General features: G+C 36.6%; 2 protein-coding genes across 2 annotated transcripts in view; one reads left to right on the forward strand and one right to left on the reverse strand.

The window, feature by feature from the left end:
* Positions 1–1,060: 1,060 nt before the first annotated feature.
* On the reverse strand, positions 1,061–11,839 carry TIMM17A (translocase of inner mitochondrial membrane 17A). Its single transcript, XM_087720252.1, has 6 exons — positions 11,668–11,839; positions 9,592–9,691; positions 7,255–7,318; positions 6,074–6,202; positions 3,360–3,470; positions 1,061–2,940 (listed from the first exon to the last, which is right to left on the reverse strand). The coding sequence occupies exons 1-6, from the start codon at positions 11,691–11,693 to the stop codon at positions 2,870–2,872; spliced, it is 501 nt and encodes a 166-aa protein (XP_087576378.1). The 5' UTR covers positions 11,694–11,839; the 3' UTR covers positions 1,061–2,869.
* Positions 11,840–19,673: 7,834 nt separating this feature from the next.
* Positions 19,674–21,343, forward strand: part of LMOD1 (leiomodin 1) — a 28,182-nt gene continuing 26,512 nt past the window's right edge. Inside the window, exon 1 of the mRNA XM_014059323.2 lies at positions 19,674–19,937. Within this exon, the coding sequence (XP_013914798.2) occupies positions 19,677–19,937 (261 nt within the window). The 5' untranslated portion in view covers positions 19,674–19,676. The remainder of the gene's footprint in view (positions 19,938–21,343) is intronic.

Consider the following 21,343-nt stretch of genomic DNA (forward strand, 5'->3'; position numbering starts at 1 on the left):
AATCTTCTCAAAAAGCTTAGTTAATTGGCTGCATGATCCTTCTCATCATCTTACACATCGAGTATTCTCTATAATTCTAATTCCCTTGAAATTAGTTCTTTAAAAACAAATTATATATGTGGCTGACCTTAGATTTTTGAGATGCAATATTGATATGCAATATTCATGAAACCTCTTGGTATTGGACCTGGGTACTTGAGAGACCGCCTCCTGCCAATCACCTCCCTACAACCAATTAGATCCCACAGATTAGGCCTCCTCCGAATACCATCTGCTGGCCAATATCGACTGTCGACCCCTCGGGGGAGGGCCTTCTCTGTGGCTGCTCCGGCCCTCTGGAACGAGCTCCCCATGGAGATCCGGACCCTCACCACCCTTCCGGCTTTCCGCAAAGCCATTAAGACCTGGCTGTTCCGGCAGGCCTGGGGCTGATGAGTTCCCAGCCCCACTTAAACTGTTGCGACTGTTGCTCTGTTTTAACTTGCCTGTTTTTGTTCTTGTGTGTATTCCCCTTCCCTCCTGCTTGTTAGCCGCCCTGAGTCTCTCGGGAATAGGGCGGCATACAAATGGAATAAACATTTCAACATTTCTTCATTCATGTATTTTGTTTACATGGATGTAATTATGCACCCACATATCCAAACAAGATAGAGGTAGTCCTTGTTTAGTGAACACAATTAGAATCAGCAACTCCATTAAGCAAAGTGGCTGCTAAATTAAATTGCAATTTTGCTTATGATCTTACTTTAGCTTTTTCCTTTCCTTTCCAGACCTGCAAAGGTTTTAAAAGTGAGGATTGGTCACAGCTACTTTTTCATCACCATTATAATTGTACGAGGCAGTCATTAAACAAGGACCACTTGTATTCATAAGCCATAAATATATCCTAATACAACCTACGTTAAAGTACTGCTGGTAAAAAAAGCTGTCCACACTATATCAAAATTGTACCATACCTTAAAAACCCTTCAGGGTTGTTCAATCTTTCCTATTGTGTATCTCAATTGCAGCCTAATTTAAATAGAAATTTGCAAGGATAGAATACACATAAAAACCCAAATAATTTGATAATTGTGAATTTATTAGAGCTAACTTCTTAGAATAGTTTATCCAAAAATCTTCGGTATTATGGAATCCCATTGTGCTATTGACATGTAATTGTCCATGCAAGAATAGTAAATTCAATTCTTACTTAAAATGACAAAAATCCTAGGGCTGTACTACTTTAGAGTACAGATAGGAACTCTCAAGACTTCAAATTTTTCCACATGAAGAACGAATTTAAGCTCTGACTTCTCTATTAAGATAATTTATCTTTGTATAATTAAATGCTTATCTGAAATGGTGCAGCCCAGCCATGGTTCACTACTTCAAGACAATACAAAAAGCACAAAGTTGATACATGTATGAATTCATACAGAAGATGCATTTTAAACAGATGCCATTGGAGGGCAGTAATTTAATTTTAGCTTCAGAAAGACTGTTCTGTGTTGCCAGATTTTTTGCAGCTAGTATCACATAAATAAGATATATAATAAGGTTGCTTATTATCAGTGCTTTAGCTGAGCAGTCCCCAACCTTTCTGGCACTAGGGACTGGTTTCGTGGAAGGGAATTGTTCCACGGATCGAGGGTGGGCGGGTGGGGAAGGGATAGTTTCATGTGCAACCTAGATTCCACACATGTGCAGACAAAATTTTGCTCACTTTTGCACCACTTATGCGACACAGTTCCTAACAGGCCTAACAAGTTAGGGACCCCTGCTTTAGATTACTAGGAATAAATTAATTTTAGTGTGCATTTGGATATGCATGTAGCAACTCCAGACCAAGTCAGTCTTTTCTCAATATCATGCTACCATTATGGAGGACAGCCATGCAATCGTAGGAAGACATGGCTGCTTTAACAAATTGTTAACAGATGCTATATGAACACCCCCAGGCATTCCAAAACATGCTTTTCCCTTGACATGTGAAATGCTCCACTCTCTAACTTTATTCCTTTTTCCAAAACTAGTTAACAATTTCATGCAGCATTTTGTCTTGTTAAAGCAATACTTCATTCTCATGTTTAGTCTAAAACAGGTAACATATTTATATTCTCTGTATAATTACTTAGGAAAAAAATAGTAAATTCATTTAAAACAGACAAAAGTTGAAAACACACAAGCTTCAGATAAGACTGTTATGAAGGACAATCGTGTTGTTGTGCAGATAGGGTAAGGAACTTTAGACATGCAAATTACACCAGCTGATCACAAACATTTCATCCACTGTTATAAGACTTATTTTCCAAAGATTAAAAAAGCTCAAGAAAAAAAAAACAGATTTCTTGCCAAAAATAGTCCTTGAATTTTTTGCCAACATAATATATCCTTTTAAATATTCAGTAAAGAACTTTTATGATCTCCCTTAATATTTCATTCTCACTACGGAGATTTTATATTAACATTACAAGAAAATTAAAAGGAAATTAAATATTTCTTCTTTACTTTGCACTTCTTTCTGATTATCTGGAAGGAAACAACGCAGCTCACTGCAGATGTCTGTTACCAGCACATATTCTGCTAGTGCATTCTGTAAGTTTTCATATTACATGGTGGTTATATCCCCAGTGATATAATTTGCATTATACTGAAAAAGGCCACAGATCCATATGTTGCGTGATCCTTAAGATAAGGAATATCTATGGAGTTTGCAGGCATTTCATATTTATTTTACAGTGATAATTTCTATTCATAATCCTTTAAATATTGTGAAAAATACAGTAACATCTACATGTACACATCCAATGAAAAGTCTTCAAGTGAGGCTGCATTTTGCTTCTCCTTTTAAAGGTAAAACTTTAAAGTTCAACAGAAACAGAAGAAATCATTGGTACTGCCTATAGTCTCCAAACGGAGAGGCTTGTAACTGAGATGGGTCTTCGGAAAGTTGAGGACCTGTAATAAAAAACAACAGCAATTGTTTATCGCTCTGCAGTATATTGCTGCACTGAATATGTTTCCATTAGGGTCATGGGAGAAAATTGGAGTTCTTGTAGTATGATTGTTCCATACTAACATGCAATTGGGAAGGCACCAACAGTTAAGAACCTACTGTCACATCTTTAGAACCAGAATTGACAACTCTATGAAACTACTATTACACAAGTTTTTGATATCTGTTATGTGAAAGTATTACAAGTTTGCAGATAAGTTTCAAGTATCCTCAAATGTTTTATTTTGAATGCTTTCAATTTATTGTAGCGAAAATAACTCCCATAATATTTAATTGAACTTTTAAAAGAAGTAAAATTGTTTTTCAGTAAGAGAATTAGATATCAGATTTTACAGCATATGAAACTCTGCAATTATCTTACCATTAGGAAATTGAGCAGATGCAAATCTTGTTAACAGGATACCTGCTCCTTCAATTAACGCTAGAAGAATTCCTCCCATAGCTGCAGATCCAACCATGGCAATTGGTCCATCTAATAAAAGGGATTTTTTTTAAAAAAAAGATTTAGAATAATCTTTAAAAACCATTCTTTAATAATACATCAGGTTACATGTTATGTTGGAAATGTCAATCAAAATAATAATAATAATAACAACAACAATTCAATTTATTACCATCCAGCTCTCAGCCCTTTGCAATTGTTAAACGTTTAAAAACAAAGAACAACACAAAACACAAAAACATTATGAGACAAAAGAATAAAAATAGCAATAAAATAAACCCAGAGGGGACTAGAAAGGAAGAAAGGGATATCAGTCATTCTTTCCAAAGGCCTTGACAAAAATGGAAATATAAAGCTAAATAACACTGAAAATTAAAATGTAGATTCTTCATAGCAGGCGTGTACAACCTGCAGCCCAAAGGTCACAGATATCACTCCAAAACTTTAGGTACAACTTCCCTCCATCCTTTCAAGAAATTCTAACATTGTAGAAAATTAAGAATAATAGAATAGGCATTGATAAAGGCTCGTTATACATTTTAATCATCTGTCAGAAAGTTTTAAAAAATGTTGAGAGGCGGGGCTAACGTCGCGACAATACAACATGTGATCTTGAAGCTCCAAGATCACCATCGATATCTTCTGTCACTGGACGGTCCTTTTGGACCTAAACCATCCCGCAGAGACGATGATAGAGAAGGGCACATCCTGTTGATCCCAGGGACATCGTAAAGTCCCTGCTAGATCCAGGAGAAGCCCTTTTTTCCGGAGAGAGAGAAGCAGTCATTAAATCTGCTGAAAGTTGGGAGAGCTCCAGAATGGAAGGAAAACGGGAGAAAAAGTGTGTCGAATTGGTGAGATAAATTTTATTATTAGAGAACACCCAAAAAGATCAAAAATAAAGTTAAAATTGAAGACAGAAGAGGTTAAGCAGCGAGATTAAGCCTGAGTCAAACTTAGTGTGTTATTTTTCTTTAATCTTTTTATTGATGGAATTTTTACAAACACTTTTTACTTTTTAAACTGGACTGGTTTTTTTCTTTCTTTCTTCTATTTCTCTTTTTCCAATACTCATTGATTAAGACTTTCTTTCTTTTTATTTTTTCAACACTCTATTGCATTTTTTTTTAAGAATTGTTCTTTTTCTCCTTGTTTGGAATATAAAGAGGATAGTAAAAGTAGAGGAAAAGAAGTAACACTGCCACTTAGAAGCTTGGAAACATTGTTTTTCCTTTTTTCCCTTTGAGCGTTTGTTCTACATTTCAAGGTCTCTGAGCTTGTTTATTGAAAATGATAGCGGGATGAGCATGGATTGTTTATACAGGTACTCCTCCGGGGTACTATCAGTAGCTGGACTGGAGTGAAATGAAAGCTTGACTTGAAAGAGAGAAGAATTCAGTGAACTTGTTTGGAACTTAATAAAAAAAGCCTTGGATTTTATATAGTGCAAGTGTTTACTATCTGGAGGAAAAGACTGATGTTGCAACACAAAAAAGAAAAGGAAGTGACTTTGCAGATAATTATGCAAGAAATTCAAAAAAATACAAGAATAGAGATCATTGAAAAGAGAATGGAGAATATTGAACAAAGAACAGGAAAAATAGATGGAAAAATTGAGAATATTTACCAAACAATGATGAAATACGAGGACAGATTCCAAAAAATTGAAGAAAAAGATAAACAAAGAGATAAGAAAATTGGAGATACTGACAGCAGAATGAGCATGGTTGAAAAAGACAAGAGTGGAATATTGGAATGGGAGAGCAACAGATCAGAATTTTATCTCAGATTCCAGAATATAGAAGAAGAAAAGGGAGAAAATTTGGCAGAAGTAATGATAGAAATTCTGGCAGAAGCATCGGTGATAACCAAAGGAAAGTTGATGGAAGGAACAGACGAGGGGTTTTGAGTCTTTACAATATATGCAGTGAAAAACAAGTTGCTAAGAGAAGTCCATATAAGAACTACCAAGAAAACAATTAGAACACAAATACTACAAATGGCAAGAGATATAAGATTGTATTAATATTGGAAGGATACAGGATGATGTAATGAAATGCTACAATAAAAATTAATTTAAATTTAGTTAGAATATTACGCATAAAATGAAGTAATAATAGTTATAGTCATATAAATGATTAACAATGATAATAATGTAATAATATATATTAGATTAATAATATGAAATTTTATATAAATTGTAAGTGAGGACTATGGAGAGGATACATAAAAGTTTTGTAACCAAAGATAAACAATTTTATACAGAACACAATATAAAGATGTAATATTACTGGATGGTTTTGGGATGATGGGATGAAATGCCCCAATGTAAATTTATTCTAAACTTAGAATATTTCACATAAAAGGAAGTAATAATGGTTGTAGTCAAATAAATGTTCAATAATGATAATAATTGTATGCATATACGTATATTAGATTGATAATATGAGATTTTACATAAATTGTAAGCGAAGACTATGGTGAGGGAGCACAAACGTTTTGTAGCCAGTCGACACACTGTATGTAATTGGAGGATGGTTTTTATGTCTTATGTCTGTTTATGTTTGTTTGTTTAAAAATAAAAATAAAATTTAAAAAGAAAGCTTTAAAAAATGTTCATAGGTAGTCCTTACTTCTTGAAGCTAAAATGGCCCCTGTTAAAGCACCACTGGAAATAGAATTCCAAGGATCTTCTTTTCCTCTTGCTTTCACCAGGCTACAGTCGATCATGGAGAAGAGACCACCCCAGATAGCAAAGCTACCTATTTGAATGAAAAATAATTCAAAATTTATAACCAAAGTTTTAGTGGTCATTTTTAAATTTGGATCCTAGCAAAAGAAGCTAGAGAAATTTTTGTTTTAAATTAAAAATGAAACAACATCTATGGTTATGACCAAACATATCAAATATTCAAGAATTTAACACCAAAAGGAAGTATAATTAATGCCCACCAAAGTTCCTTAGGGATATTCCAAAAGGTAAGAACATTTGATTAAAAACAGCATCTCCTTAATTTCTAAAAGCAGTTCACTTAATAAATAAGATACTTTTTTTCTTCTTCTTTCAAGCCATTCTGGACTCCTGGTGATTATATGGACAAGACCATGTAGTTTCTGGAAGTAGTTTGCCACTCCGCCCCCACCCCACTAAAGCTCAGAGTAATTGGCTCAAAAACCACCCATGTGGCTTTTGTACCCATGACATGTTTAGAACTCAAGTCTCACCACTCATGACTCCTGGCCCAGGCGTTAACCTCTAAGCCAAGTAAGCAGTTCATACATTAAATGATAACAATTTACCCTCTTTTAAGATAACTGTTTTGTTCTCTCATTGGAATTGAACATAGACATATTCTCTCACAAATGTATATATAAGAATGTTTGTTGAAAGTATTGATTTATGCTTCTAAATAACTTTATTTCCTTGCTTAGACAGGAAAGAAGAAATCTATTCTCTAGCAGGGCAAAAAAAGTTTCTCAAATCTTGAAAGATAACTATTTATCTTTTATCCCTGCTTAGGTAGGCATGGCACTTGAAAGAGGTGGTCTTTCTTCTCCACACCTAGGAAGGAAACGCTTAAGTAAAACATATATTGAGAAATGTCAAATGTTACCTTTTCCTAATTTAAAAGAAAATAGGCTTTTGTTCCCTTCTTTTTATCGTCAAACGCACAGGGCAGATAATGACACAGCTATAGTAGCCCCTTCTTCAGTTATATACTATACTAAAGAAAAGTAAAGACCATGTCCATCAAGAAATGTTATCACTTTTCTTTTTAAAACAGAGGAAATAATAATAAACAATAATAATTACCTCCCAACTGTGGTGCTCTGGTTTTAATAGCTGTCAAACTACCCCGCAACCGGTAATTTACACCCTGGAAAAGATAAAAATATACTATTAAGAGTAATACCAAAGGTTTCTATTCAATTTACAATCTATAGAGTTTAATTTATGTTCCTGAGACTGATATGCTTTTAGCAGTGTGGGCAGCTGGAAAATGAAGTCAGCATCCCCATAAAGCTCGTCTGCGGAAGGAAGCATGAAATGCTCCAAAATCTCCTGGTAGACGGCTGCGTTGACTGTGGTCTTAATGAAGCACAGTGGTCCAAAGTCCTGTTGCTCAGTGGTCCAAAGTCCTCTTTTCTGATGAGGGCAACTTTTGCCAAAAACACTAAAACCTGGTTCAATGACCATGGGATTACTGTGCTTGATTGGCCTCTCCATTCTTCCTCCATACTGCGGGTCCTTGGTTTCAAAATGAGATGCAAAAGTTGCTCTCATCAGAAAAGAGGACTTTGGACTATTGAGCAACAGGACTTTGGACCACTGTGCTTCATTAAAACCAGGGTCAACGCAGCTGTCTACCAGGAGATTTTGGAGCACTTCATGCTACCTTCCGCAGCCGAGCTTTATGGGGATGCTGACTTCATTTTCCAGCTGTCCACACTGCCAAAAGCACCAAAACTTGGTTCAATGACTGTGGGATTACTGTGCTTGATTGGCCAGCAACCTCGCCAGACCTGAACTCCATAGAGAATATATGGGGCATTGCCAAGAGAAAGATGAGAGACATGAGACTGAACAATGCAAAAGAGTTGAAGGCCGCTATTGAAGCATCCTGGTCTTCCATAACACCTCAGCAGTGCCACAGGCTGATAGCTTCCATGCCACACCGCATTGAGGCAGTAATTGCTGCAAAAGGGGCCCACAAACCAAGTACTGAGTACATATGCATGCTTATACTTTTCAGAGGTCCGATATTGTTCTATGTACAATCCTTGTTTTATTGATTGCATGTAATATTCTAATTTTCTGAAATGGTGGATTTAGGGTTTTCATGAGCTATATGCCATAATCATCACAATTATGACAAACCACAGCTTGAACTATCTTGCATGTAATGACTTATCTCATATATTAGTTTCACCTTTTAAGTTGCATTACTGAAATAAATGAACTTTTGCACGATATTCTAATTTTTTTAGTTTCACCTGTACTTTATACAATATGCTATTATAATTACATATATAACATTTTTGTCACCTCTTAATTTACTTTAACCTTTTTATTCTTTATTTCTATTCTCCACTCAATTATACCATGTGTCCCAAATTAAATAGTATTCCATTTCTTCTCTTTTACTTCCATTGTTAGCCTATCCATCTCCGCACATTCTAACACTTTTTTTTATCACCATTCCATCAGAGGGGATGCTATCGTTTTTTCAGTTTTGTGCAAATGTGATTCTGGCTGCTGTTATTATGTGTAACGTGATATATTGTTTTTTTTTACAGTAATTTCCTCTTAGTATACCTAATAAAAATAATTCCAGTTTTAAATCTATTTGTTGTTTAGTAATTTCTTCTAGCCCCAAAACCTTTCACTCTCAGTGCGAAAAGCATTTTGCAAGCCAACAGGATTCTGAAAGCAACGCGTATCACTTTCAGCATCCCATCGGCTTGCAAATACTTTTCATGCAGAGGTTCTGGGGGCTGTGATCTTGGGCAACTTCAGGCACCCGCGTGCTTTTAGAGAGAATGGGTGCCTGAAGTCACGCAAGATCATGGCCCCCAAAACATTTCACTCTCGGTGCAAAAAGCATTTGCAAGCTGATCAGTACAAGCTGAACAGTAGGGTGGAAGTATGGTTGATGGATATAAGTTTTATGGGGCCTGTTTTAATTGGTTATTTTGTTTTAATTATATTGTGGTTTTGATTCTTGCTTGTTGCCCAAAGTTGTTTCTGGTAGATGAATGGCTATATGTGCTTGTTTGTTTAATAAATAAGTAAAATAAATAAAATAAGTAAAAATAAAGATAACATTCTCCATCCCCTGGAGGTTTTTAAGAAAAAGCTGAATAGCTATTTCTCAAGTGTGGGTTAATTGGTTTTCCTGCATACTGCAGAGAGTTGGATTACATGATACTTGTGGATCCTTCCACAATTATATTTTATTATTTCAGAGAAATAGGCATTTTTTTAAAATGTGCTTCATGTTGTACATATAAATAAATATAACATATATAATTTTATAAATTTAAAATATAAAAAGTTATTTTCACTGAATTCATTATTTCCAAAACTCTGTATTTAGGTACTATAGAAAAAATAATCATAAACTTGTCCCTAGAAATTATTTTAACTCACCACTGGGGAATTTCGGAATCCTTTGATGGCTTGAAAGATGCCTCCACCAATGGCTCCCATTGTGAAAGCACCACCACAATCATCCACTATTCTCCAGGGGCTAAATATATATATATACATATATGTAAATCTTGTAACTTGATCACAGCAAACAATTCCTCAGATACTACAGCTTCAATGTATTATGTCCATTAGCTTTCTAACAAATGCACACACCCCAAAAATCAAAACAAAAACCAACAGACAAATACAGTATATGTTTCAAGATTATTTTTTATTGTGGACCCTCTAACTACAGTCTTGTATGTTGCACAAAAGATCTTGTCAGAAGAAAGAAATCAACACAGAAATCATCTGAAAGATCTAGGATTGCTGGTAAAAAAAACAAAGAAAATAAGATTATTGTGCTTTACCAAATAACATCTATTCTACAGTATTAAAAGACATATGTGATTGATTGAACTTCTGTACTACACAAATATCCAGGAGACAATGGAAAATAGGGGAGTCTGGAGTCCTATGGTCCATGGAGTCATGAAGAATCGGACAGTACTTAGCCACTACACAACGACGCAAAGATGATGCGCTAATGGTAGCTGCGCTGTAGCAGTGTTGAGGGGAGAGCCTTGCAACATGCCCTAATAAAGGCCCATATTTTTGCATAACGGAGTGAGCTCCCAATACTTTTCTGTTTCAGAAAAGCAGCAGAAAGCCAAGGTGGCGCAGTGGTTAAATGCAGCACTGCAGGCTACTGCTAGATCAGCAGTTCAGCGGTTCAAATCTCACCGGCTCAGGGTTGACTCAGCCTTCCATCCTTCCGAGGTGGGTAAAATGAGGACCCGGATTGTTGGGGGCAATATGCTGACTCTCTGTAAACCGCTTAGAGAGGGCTGAAAGCCCTATGAAGCGGTATATAAGTCTACTGCTATTGCTAATACTTGTCCCAGCTTCCGCCAACCTAGCAGCTGGAAAGCATGTAAAAATGCAAATAGAAAAATAGGGACCACCTTTGGTGGGAAGGTAATAGCGTTCCGTGTGCCTTCGGCATTTAGTCATGCCGGCCACATGACCACAGAGATGTCTTCGGACAGCGCTGGCTCTTCAGCTTAGAAATGGAGATGAGCACTGCCCCCTAGAGTTGGGAACGACTAGCACATATGTGCGAGGGGAACCTTTACCTTAATATTTTTCGTTTATCAATGTATGAGAATAGAAAACTATATGTGTCCAATTAAATATTCTGGGAATAATGTGTAATCTTTAACAGAAGAAATGGGGATGCCCTCTACAGCAGGGGTCTCCAACCTTGGCAACTTTAAGCGTAGAGGACTTCAACTCCCAGAATTCCCCAGCCAGCAAGCTGGCTGAGGAATTCTGGGAGTTGAAGTCCACCAGGCTTAAAGTTGTCAAGGTGGCTGAGGAATTCTGGGAGTTGAAGTCCTCCAGGCTTAAAGTTGCCAAGATTGGAGACCCCTGCTCTACAGTACATATAGTGCTGAATTACCATTTACAAGACCGCTTGGCTACCTGCTGGGAACTGATCAACAGCGCTGCACTGACCGGGGTTGGTTGTTAGCTGCTGGGAACTATACAGCAATTCTGCAGCACCTGAAGACCGCAGACTCTCCTGCCTCCCGCAGAGGATGGAGTAGAAATCGGACTCAGATTTACAGATGACCTGTTTGCCAAACCGGCAAGGAGTCGCTCAGGGCAGGTCCACTCTAACAAAGCCGCGCGCAGCCATTTCATTCCACGTGCCTTCTCTTGGCTAAGGAGTCGCTTCTCGGTCAAAGGCCGCCGGGTTCCAGCCACCCTTTAAAAGAAGCTGCCTCTTTCGGATTCCCTTGCCGGGAATCCACTTTGAAAGGAGTCGCGCCGGCTGCAAGACGTCCCGCCCCGAGGACATTCCGAGTCCTTGCCCTCTATGAGCTGATTCGCCCAATCCACATCCCCAAGGTGACCGGCAGGAGAAAGGACAACGGCGCGGCTCCCAAGGCGCCCCCATTAAGGACGGAGCCGGCTGCCGCTCGGGAGAAAAAACAAACCAGGCAGGGAGAGGCCACGGCCATTACTTACCAAGGCTCTCGCGCGTATTCCTCCATCTTCGTCCCGGTTTCCACACAGCGGCGTGACGCGCAGAGTCAGACGTTTGCCGGCTTGTGAATCAGGCGGTTTTCGGGCCCCGCCGACGACAGGCGCAGCCATTGGCTGACAGTCCTTGAAGGGGCCGGCTCAACTTAACGAGGCCCGGTTCCGGAGCTGAGCGGCGCCCACGTGTTGCCCTCCGACTGCCTCGGGGACGCCAGGCCGAAGGGAAAGCTTAGGAGGAAAATTAGCTGGATTCCGGCGTGGGATCTCTGTGCTATAAATGAGCGCGAGGGGGGAGGGGAGGGGGGCATTCCCCAAAAGTGGGGTTTTCTAGCATCAGGGGTACCGCAAGAAAGCACTGTTAAATTGTCCTGAGGGAAGGACAAGAAGCAATGGGTGGAAACTAATCAAGGAGAGAAGCAACTTAGAACTAAGGAGAAATTCCCTGACAGTTAGAACAATTAAATCAATGGAACAACTTGCCTCCAAAAATTGTGAATGCTCTAACAATGGACGTTTTTAAGAAGATGTTGGATATCCATTTGTCTGAAGAGGTGTAGGGTTTCCTGTCTAAGCAGGGAGTTGGACTAGAAGATCTTCAAGGTCCCTTCCAACTCTTACTCTATTCTAAATGATCTGTGTTGATCGATTCAGTATACTCGATTCAATGGACACTATTTTTTTATAAAGGTTTTTTTATTTTTAAACAAAAAGACATAAAACACATACAACCTTCTTCCATTTCATATAGCTTGTCGTTTGATTACAAAATTTTGTGCTTCCTCCACATAATTATGTATCGAGTCACAAATTGTTCATTAGATAAACATAAGTACATTATTAGCATATATATATGAATTATTCAAGTGTAATTATTCCTTAATTTTGAACGAGTTATTCTAAGTATTGAATTCATAGATACAACATCATTTGCCTCAATAGTTCAACTCCAATTATTATTTCTACATTTTAAACAGAATATTCTATATATTGAGATCATACAACATCATTCCATTACATCGTTCTAATCTGTTTAACAATGCTAAACCCTTTTAAATATTGCATATATCATTCCATTATTCTTAAAATATAAAATATTCTCCATTTTCCATTACCATGATTTTTTATCTAACCATTGATAAAACAAGTACCAAGTCTTGTAAAATTGTTCATCTTCTTGTTCTCTAATTTCAAATGTCAATTTACTCATATCCGCACATTCCATTATTTTTTGAATAGTTTCCTCCTGCGTTCGTATTTTCTTATTTTTCCAATTTTTTGCAAATAGAATTCTAGCTGCTATTAGAACATTTACAATCAAATATTTCAAATCTCTTATATATATTTCTGGTATAATTCCTCCCCCCCAAAATCTCTGGTTTTAAGTCTATATGTTTTTGTGTCATTTTCTCCAACCACGTGTGGATCTTAGTCCAATATCTTTTAGCTTCTGAGTAAATCCACCGCATATGGTAATATGAACCCGGTGTCTAATGACATTTCCAAAACCTTTCTGATTTATTCTTGAACGTTCTTGCTATTCTCATCGGGGGTAGATGCCACCTGTAAAACATCTTATACAAATTTTCTTTATAAGCTGTTGACATTGTCATTTTATAATTTTGGGACCACAATTTCTGCCACTTCTCTAATTCAATCCCATGCCCAAAATTTTCCCCCAGGCTATCATAGATCCTTTAACTGGTTCTTCTTCTAACTTAATCTCTAATAAATGTCCAGAAAGATTTTAAATTACTTTTTCATCAGTACTCATCAAAGGTTTATCTAGCTGAGTCATTTTATCATAAAAATCTTCCTCTTTACTATCTTTCTCATATCTAGATTGTATTTGCACATAAGAAAATCAGTTCATCTTTATTCCTTCCTCTTCCAACTCTTGCATAGATTTACGTTCACCCTCTGCATTCAATATTTTACTATATCTAACTGTTTGTTCCTTTTTGAATATTATTGAATATGAAAAAGCTTCAATTGTTGATTTTTTAGATAGTATTGTATTTTAATCTTCTCCCAATTTAGTAGCGAAGCCTCCTTCTAAAATACCCCTGTGATTTAATTCCCTTGTACCATAAAAAGGCATGCCATCCCAGCAATAGATCATGATCTTCAACAGTCAATTACCTAGTGTTCCTTAATGTTATCCATTCTTTAACCCACATCAAACTTACTGCCTGGTAATATAATTCCCAGTTGGGAAGGCCCAGTCTGCCTCTTATTCTTGCATCTTGTAACAGTTTAAGTTTTATTCTTGCTTTTTTCCCCCCTGCCATATGTATGTCAAATACTATTTTATCTAAGTCATCAGAGTATTCCTTCCCTAGTCTAATTGGAATTGTCTGGAACAGATATAAAATTCTAGGTAGAATGCTCATTTTAATTGTAGATATTCTCCCTTCATTGATAGTTGCAATTTTTCCCATTTCTTCAGATCCATCACAATCTGTTGTTTAAGCTTGTAGTAATTGTTCTCTTTAAGAGCACTATATCTTGCTGTTAAGTATATCCCCAAGTATTTGACCTTATTCGTAACTAGCATCTCCAAAGTTCCCACCAGTTCTTCCTTTTGTCTTATTGGTATATTCTTTGTCAAGCTCTTCATTTTATCTTTATTTATTTTCAGTCCTGCTACTTTTCCATATTCCTCTTATTTTTTTCTATCAGCTTAGGTGCTGTTTCTAATGGATCCTCTAGGATAAAAACCAAATCATCTGCGAATGCTTGTAGCTTATATTCTTCCTTTTTGATTTTCATTCCTTTAATTTCTTTTTCTTCTCTGATGTTTCTATTTAAAACTTCTAATGTTAAGACAAAAAGTAAAGGTGATAGTGGGCAGCCTTGTCTCGTCCCTTTCTTTATTTCAATGGACTCTGTCAGGTCTCCATTAATCATTATCTTAGCTGTTTGTTTATGATATATAGTTTGTATGGCTTGAGTAAATTTCTCACCAAAGCCCATCTGTTCCAGTTGTGACAACATAAAACGCCAATTAACATTATCAAATGCTTTCTGTGCATCCAAGAACATCAAAGCCAATTGTTTTTCGGGATGCGCCTCATAATATTCCAAAGTATCTAAGATTATTCTTATATTATCTTTAATTTGTCTCTTTGGTAGAAACCCATTTTGATCAGAATGAATAAAATTGTTTAAGTATTGTTGAGTCGTTCTGCCAGTATTGACACAAACAACTTGTAGTCTGAGTTTAACAAGGAAATCGGTCTATAATTCTTAATTTGTAGTAAGTCAGCCTCCTCTTTTGATAAAAGTGTAATATATGCTTCTGACCATGATTTGGGTATTCTCTTCTATGACATCACCTCATTCATAACTTCTAACAGTGGAAGAGACAATGATTCCTGCAGGGTCTTATAAAATTCCACTGGTAGCCTATCTGGTCCCGGGGCCTTCCCATTCTTTTGTTTTTTAAATGTTTCAGTTAGCTCCATCATAGTTATTTTGCCTTCTAGCATTGTTACAGTTTTTTTGGGTATCTGGGGTAGGTTGGCTTCCTGTAAATATTGTTTCACTCCTGCCTCTTCTATATTCTCTTGATCATATAGTTTACCATAGTAATCTTGTATAATCTTTTTCTTCTCTTCATTCCCATAACAGGTTTGCCCTTGGTCATCTGTTAACTGCAGTATTTTCTTTGATTCTCTCTCTTTTCTCTGTTTATATGCCAACCATCTACCTGGTTTATTTGCATTTTCAAAATAGTTCTGTTTAGCACCCCTACTTTTTGAGCTAATTCCTCCTTTTCCATTAGCTCCATTCTGTGTTTAATCATGTCCATTTTTACTTTAATATCCTTCTTTTGTGGGGATTTCTTTAATTCTTTTTCAGGACCCTTATAGTCATTGTCTAGCCCTTTAATTATTTGTCTTTTCTTTATGTTTCTCTTCCTTGTGTAGTCAATTATCAAGCCTCTGGTATAGGCCTGCATTGTGTCCCAAAGGTTCTGCATTGATCTATCTTCTTTTCTATTTTCTTTGAAGAAGCAGCTCAATTCCTTTTCCAGATTTCTGTACAAAATCTTTCTCTTTTTAGTATAGAATTATTTAACAGATGGACACTTTAAATTTTGATGATGGAGATGCTGAGGAGAAAACAAAGTGACAAAAAAATCAAGGTCGACTATTTTTATCAGGAGCTTAAATGACATCTCCCTACCATTTCCTGATTCTGGCTCATGTGTGAGCCAGAATTACTCCACAGTACTGTACATCTGAATGGCCTAGGGTTGCTGCTAAACAAAGGGGAAAAAAGAAGATGATTGTGCTTTGTCAAAATCCACGATATAAAAGGACATGTGTGATTGATTGAACTTGTATATCTCATGTATAATTGGGCAAATTCTGGGAGGCAGTGGAAAATAGGGGAGCCTGGCGTACTATGGTCCTTTGAGTCACAAAGAGATGGACATGACTTACAGAAGGACACTACTTAATGACTACATAACCTCCAGCACACAGATAAAGATGTTGCACTAAAGGAATTGTTGGAAGAAATTTCCCTGAGAGCACTGTGGTATTATCTGCACTGTAACAGTGCAGTGCCTAACAAAGAGCTTAAGATGGAAAAATTATTAAGCCTCAAATTCTTCCTCCTGCCTCTTTCTACCCCTTGGCACACTCTTCCCCATATCCCACTGCTGCCTCTGATCCCTGCCTATTTGCACATGTGAATTGGACTAGCCCGAGACAACTAAACCCAATTATGGTCATGTTTCCTTTGCTGAGATAGCGTTTTTATCCCATCACAAGAATAATGAAAAGCCCTCACTGTCACTGAAACTTCATCTAGGAAGCAAGAGGTGAGAAATGTACAGTACAGTAATGACATTTGAAGAGTGGTCTCCGTGTTGGAGAGAGATCCTAGCATCCGGTAATTGGATCTTTTATGACTGAATAGGACTGCCCTTTGCATGCCAAAATAAGGACTGAATTGCAGAGAACTATGAAAAGAGCATTCCTGAGTGTGGAGATGCGTGCAGATTTTTCTACCTCTGTCAAAGGCTTTATTTTGGAGATTGATGATGCGTATCAAATGATTCAAGATTATACATTGTAGAAGGAGAGCCAAATTAGTGTATGGTGGCAAAAAAACGTTAGCATCTCTTCTGGTAGTACCTCTTATTAATAAATTTCATTAAGATTTAAATGGGGGGTGACGTAGGGATGAAGGAAAGTACTGGTAGTTCTCAACTTACGACCACAATTCAGCCCAAAATTACTATTGCTAGGTGAGCCATTTGTTAAGTGAATTTTGCCCCATTTTACAACCTTTCTTGCCACAGTTGTTAAATGAATCACTGCAGTTAAATTAGTAACATGGTTGTTAAATGAACCTGGCTTCCCCACTGGCTTTGCTTGTCAGAAGGTTGCAAAAGGGGATCACATGACCTCAAGAGACTACAACCGTTATAAATACAAATCAGTTGTGAAGCGTCCAAATTTCGATCACATGGCCATGGGAATGCTGCAGCGTGAAATGTGCAATGTGAAAACTGGTCATAACTTACTTTTTTCAGTGCTGTTGTACCTTTGATCACTAAATGAACTGTTGTAAGTCAAGGACCACCTGTACTTAGTTATACAGGTTGTATGTGAGACAGCTTTGCATCTACCTTATTATTTAACAATTTCCCCCTCCAATTTAATCCTACATCAATCAAGCCACTTCATACATTTGATGTAATGAGCTGCAGCTTAAGACATATGTTTTTTAATTTAAAAAAAAATAGTTGGAAATATTGCTATCAGATTCCTGATGTTTTTGTCAGGAAAAGATACAAACTGTATTACCATATTTCCTTCTTAGCAATTGTGTTGAAGAAGCCCCAAATACTGAAACTAAAAGCAAAGTAACAACATCACACCTGAAACATCTATCTAGTTCAACAAAAGTAGAGAACTGAAGGCCAGCAAGGCTTTTATTTACAGTAGCACAAAGTTGAAGTATTGCATTGTATTTACATCATATAACATTTTACACGTGTAATAATAGCGACTGTCAGCAGATGGAGTGCATTGTACAAATTTTGTTTAGGAAAGATCTGTGGAGGATGGGAGAAAAACAGGTAAAGAATGAATTTTGACTTTGCTTTGGCAATTATTAGATTGCACTAAAATTCACAGGGCCTGGTAATGTACAATCTGAAAACACATTTTTAACTAAGGTAAGCATGCATTCACACAGTGATAATTAATTTGATATGTTCATTCAGTCGTTTTTCTTATTGACATAATCCAGTTTTGATTATATAAGTAGCATTTTTGGAATTACATTTTTTCTATTTTGACATCAGTCTATTACTTCTTTCAAATATCATTAATACTGTAATAAATTATGATGCAAACCAACCACCCCAAAGGTGATACTCTCCAACATGCTATTGGCTAGCTCATTTTGATGTTTGAACCTGGATAAAACTTAATGTAAATGTCAAACAATGAAGCAAGCGTCTGTTTTACATTTCTAGATAATACCTTCCAATATGAATCCTAGCTGTTACAAAGCAGATGAAAGGAGATGGAGAAAGTAAATCACAGAAAAAGCAGAACAAGTGGTATGAACCCTCCATATTATTTGCATAATAAAAGATATGAAATATTTGGGTCAGAATTCCCCAACCTAGAATGCTTGTGAATGGAGTACTTGCTCAATACCTTAGTGGAATATCATTTTGTAAAAATAAAATTAATTTAAAACCTGACAATTTTCAATAACAATTTAAAACCTGACAATCTTCACTGCTGAGGTCCAGCCCCAATCAGATTGGGTGTATTGGTGATGTTTTAAATTGTTTTCCTTTGTTTTTTATTAATTACTTTTCTTTCGCTTTGTAAGCCGCCCGGAGTCCTCCGGGAATGGGCGGCCTATAAATCTACTAAATAAATAAATAATGCTATTGTGGCATTTAATGGGTTTTTGAAATAAAAGCCGAGGAATAAAAACTTTCCACTAATAGTTTCAGAACTACTCAGAAACTACCATCCCTATTGTCCTTATATTTTGCTAGTAAAGTAACATCTTCAGATGACACTTCAGAGGATTGAACTGTTTTTATTGAAAATCTCCCAGATTAGAATGGAAGATCCATCCTATTATACTTAGCTCTCCACTTACTAGCAATTGTGCAAATATATTTGAAAGAAAATCTGATGGGCTTTCTATCTAGCTTTAAACTGCAGGTTGATGAGAGTTGGGAACTTTTTTTTAATGACCTATGTATTGAAAGTGTGCTTTATCACACTAATAACTATAATTTTCTATCATTTGTTTTGTGTAACATTCAAAAGAAATATCAAATGGAAAACTCCTGTATTTTCAGTGGAAAAATAGAAGATATGCTGCTTTCAGCAAACGGAATCTTTCATTAAATTAAGAAAGCTTCAGGCCTATTTTGATTTTACATATTATTGAGAGAAGTGAAATAAGACACTGCATGGCAACAAGGAGATGCTTTTGTTTGTAGATGTGTGCACAGTTGATATACACACTTAAGAGATTTTGTTTTCATTTCTGCATCCATGCAGCGAGCCAGCAGCTTAGGGAATTTTGTTTTGCTTTTCTTTTTTACAAAATGTGCAAGTTTCTCTTTCATTGCCTTTAAAAACCTAAAAGTTCAAGACTAAATTTGGTCATGCAGCACTTCAAGATTCCCTGGAATGTCGTCAAGTTTCAAACTCCTCTGATGGATATCAGCTCCACCTCCTCTCTTGTATGATTGGCTTTTCTCTGCTTGGCTGAACTGTTGTCACTTTTCATTGGCCAGTTTTTCTACATCTGCATAGTCATTATAATCCAAGCTGTAAAGGGGGTTTGGTTTCTCACATGTAGCATTTCAACACCTCTACAGTACCAGAAAAAAGAACCTGGTTTTGCAGAAATCCCAACTCTGTTTTTTTTAAGCTTGCTTTTTAATATATAAAAGTACATATAGATACACATATATAGAGTGTATTCTTGCCAAGATGTCTAAAGTAGCAAAATACCGACGGCAAGTCAGTGAAGATCCAGATATTGACAACTTATTATCTACTTTGTCTCCAGAAGAGATGGAGGAGCTAGAAAAAGAACTGGATTCATCTGATACAGATGGGAGCATTCCAGTAGGCCTCGAGCAGAGAGATAAAACTGACAAGCAATTGAGTGGCAAGTACAATCGAGAGGAATCACTCAGCCACCGTGAAAAGGAGACCAAGAAATTTATTCCAAAGGAACAGTCAACGGATGTAAGTTGCTTTTGGGGAAAGGTGCATTGGTATAAGGGGAGGTGGAATAATGCTAGCTGTAAACTACAACTAGAATTATACAGTTAAAACACCAGATTTTAGGGGGAGGTTTGCAATGTGTAAACCCAGACAATAAGTCAAAAGAAAAAGATTGCTTTTTCATAGTAAGATGCAACACACATCCTTCTTTCATAAACCTGATCAGTGTAATCAAGTTTATTAAACTGCATTAAGGTATACATTTATTGCTTTTCATTGTCATAAATATTTTCCTAAAGCTTTACTGAATAAAACAATGAATGGGTTTACACTTCTTACTATATCATGTTTGTTTCATCATGTTAATTGAGTCAATCACAATGATTAAGTTCATTTACTGTGTACAGCCAAAATGATGTAACATTTTTAACATGAGTAAATGCTCTCACAGAGCAGTTTTTTAGTTTCCTGAACTTGGAGATAATTGTCTCATGTAGGGAAGTGAAAGTTGTTCCCTGTTAGATAGGGTTGAAACCCCAAAACTGTTTCTGGTTGTAGCTTTGCAATATTGGGAGTCCCAGTCTTAATGCTTCTGTGGCTGTGCCGGTTATATCTGAGAGCTTAGTTACTGCAAGAGATAAGATGGAGAAGTCACCCCACATTTGCTGGATTTGTGAAAGTCATAATTTACTTTAATGATAAATTGTTGAACAAGTTTGAGTAGCCCTGTGCCACAATGCTAAGCCTTAAAGGATGGTTTGAATACCACAAAACTACCAGTAGGTTCACATGACACTCTGGGTCAGAATCAAACAAATCACAGTATGGATTGGTGGCATGAGTTAACCCAATAATTAGGATTTGTAAAGGCACAGTTTACAGCTTAGCATGTTGGACATGCTAAATGTCTATTCTGACATTTATTAAACAATCCAAGCACTATTTTACTCTCTTTGCCTTTTACAGCAGCTAACACCAAAACGCTATAAGGGATGTGTTTACATAGTATGCAAAGCCAAAATGTGTTTTAATTGTTTGAGGTTTAGCATTTCATTGTTTAAAAAAATCACGGCGTAGAGTGATTATACCATTTCTAATCCTTTTGAAGTCTAGGGGGGGGGGGAGTAAGATAAGTACCCATGTGATTCTACAGTATGCTTTTTTGTTATAGCATTATGATTTACTAAATAGCCTGCATTTGCAGACCACCTAAAAATAAGCTGTTACATGGTTTGGATTTATATCAGTAGACAAATGCATTTTAGAGAAGTGTTTTGTTCAAGTCCAGTCTATATATCAGGTCACCTGGCAAGGAACGATGGGAGGTAAGCTCTATACTATGTTTATACATGGGCCAAACCGTATTTTATTTACCTATGATAACTACATAAGTCCCAGTTGACTAAATTCTTTCAAAACATTCACCA

Source organism: Thamnophis sirtalis, unplaced genomic scaffold (genome assembly GCF_051295495.1).
Source record: "Thamnophis sirtalis isolate CommonGarterSnake01/CBP01778 unplaced genomic scaffold, rThaSir2_p1.2 scaffold_7, whole genome shotgun sequence".
Lineage (NCBI taxonomy): Eukaryota > Metazoa > Chordata > Lepidosauria > Squamata > Natricidae > Thamnophis > Thamnophis sirtalis.

What these genes read in the sequence shown, in the direction of transcription:
- TIMM17A (XM_087720252.1), bottom strand. Translation starts at nt 11,693, where the DNA reads ATGGAGGAATACGCGCGAGAGCCTTG. An exon ending in GAATACGCGCGAGAGCCTTG is followed by an intron (nt 9,692 to 11,667) that starts GTAAGTAATGGC and finishes ATATATATTTAG; the next exon opens with CCCCTGGAGAATAGTGGATG. An exon ending in ATCTGCTCAATTTCCTAATG is followed by an intron (nt 2,941 to 3,359) that starts GTAAGATAATTG and finishes TTTTTATTACAG; the next exon opens with GTCCTCAACTTTCCGAAGAC.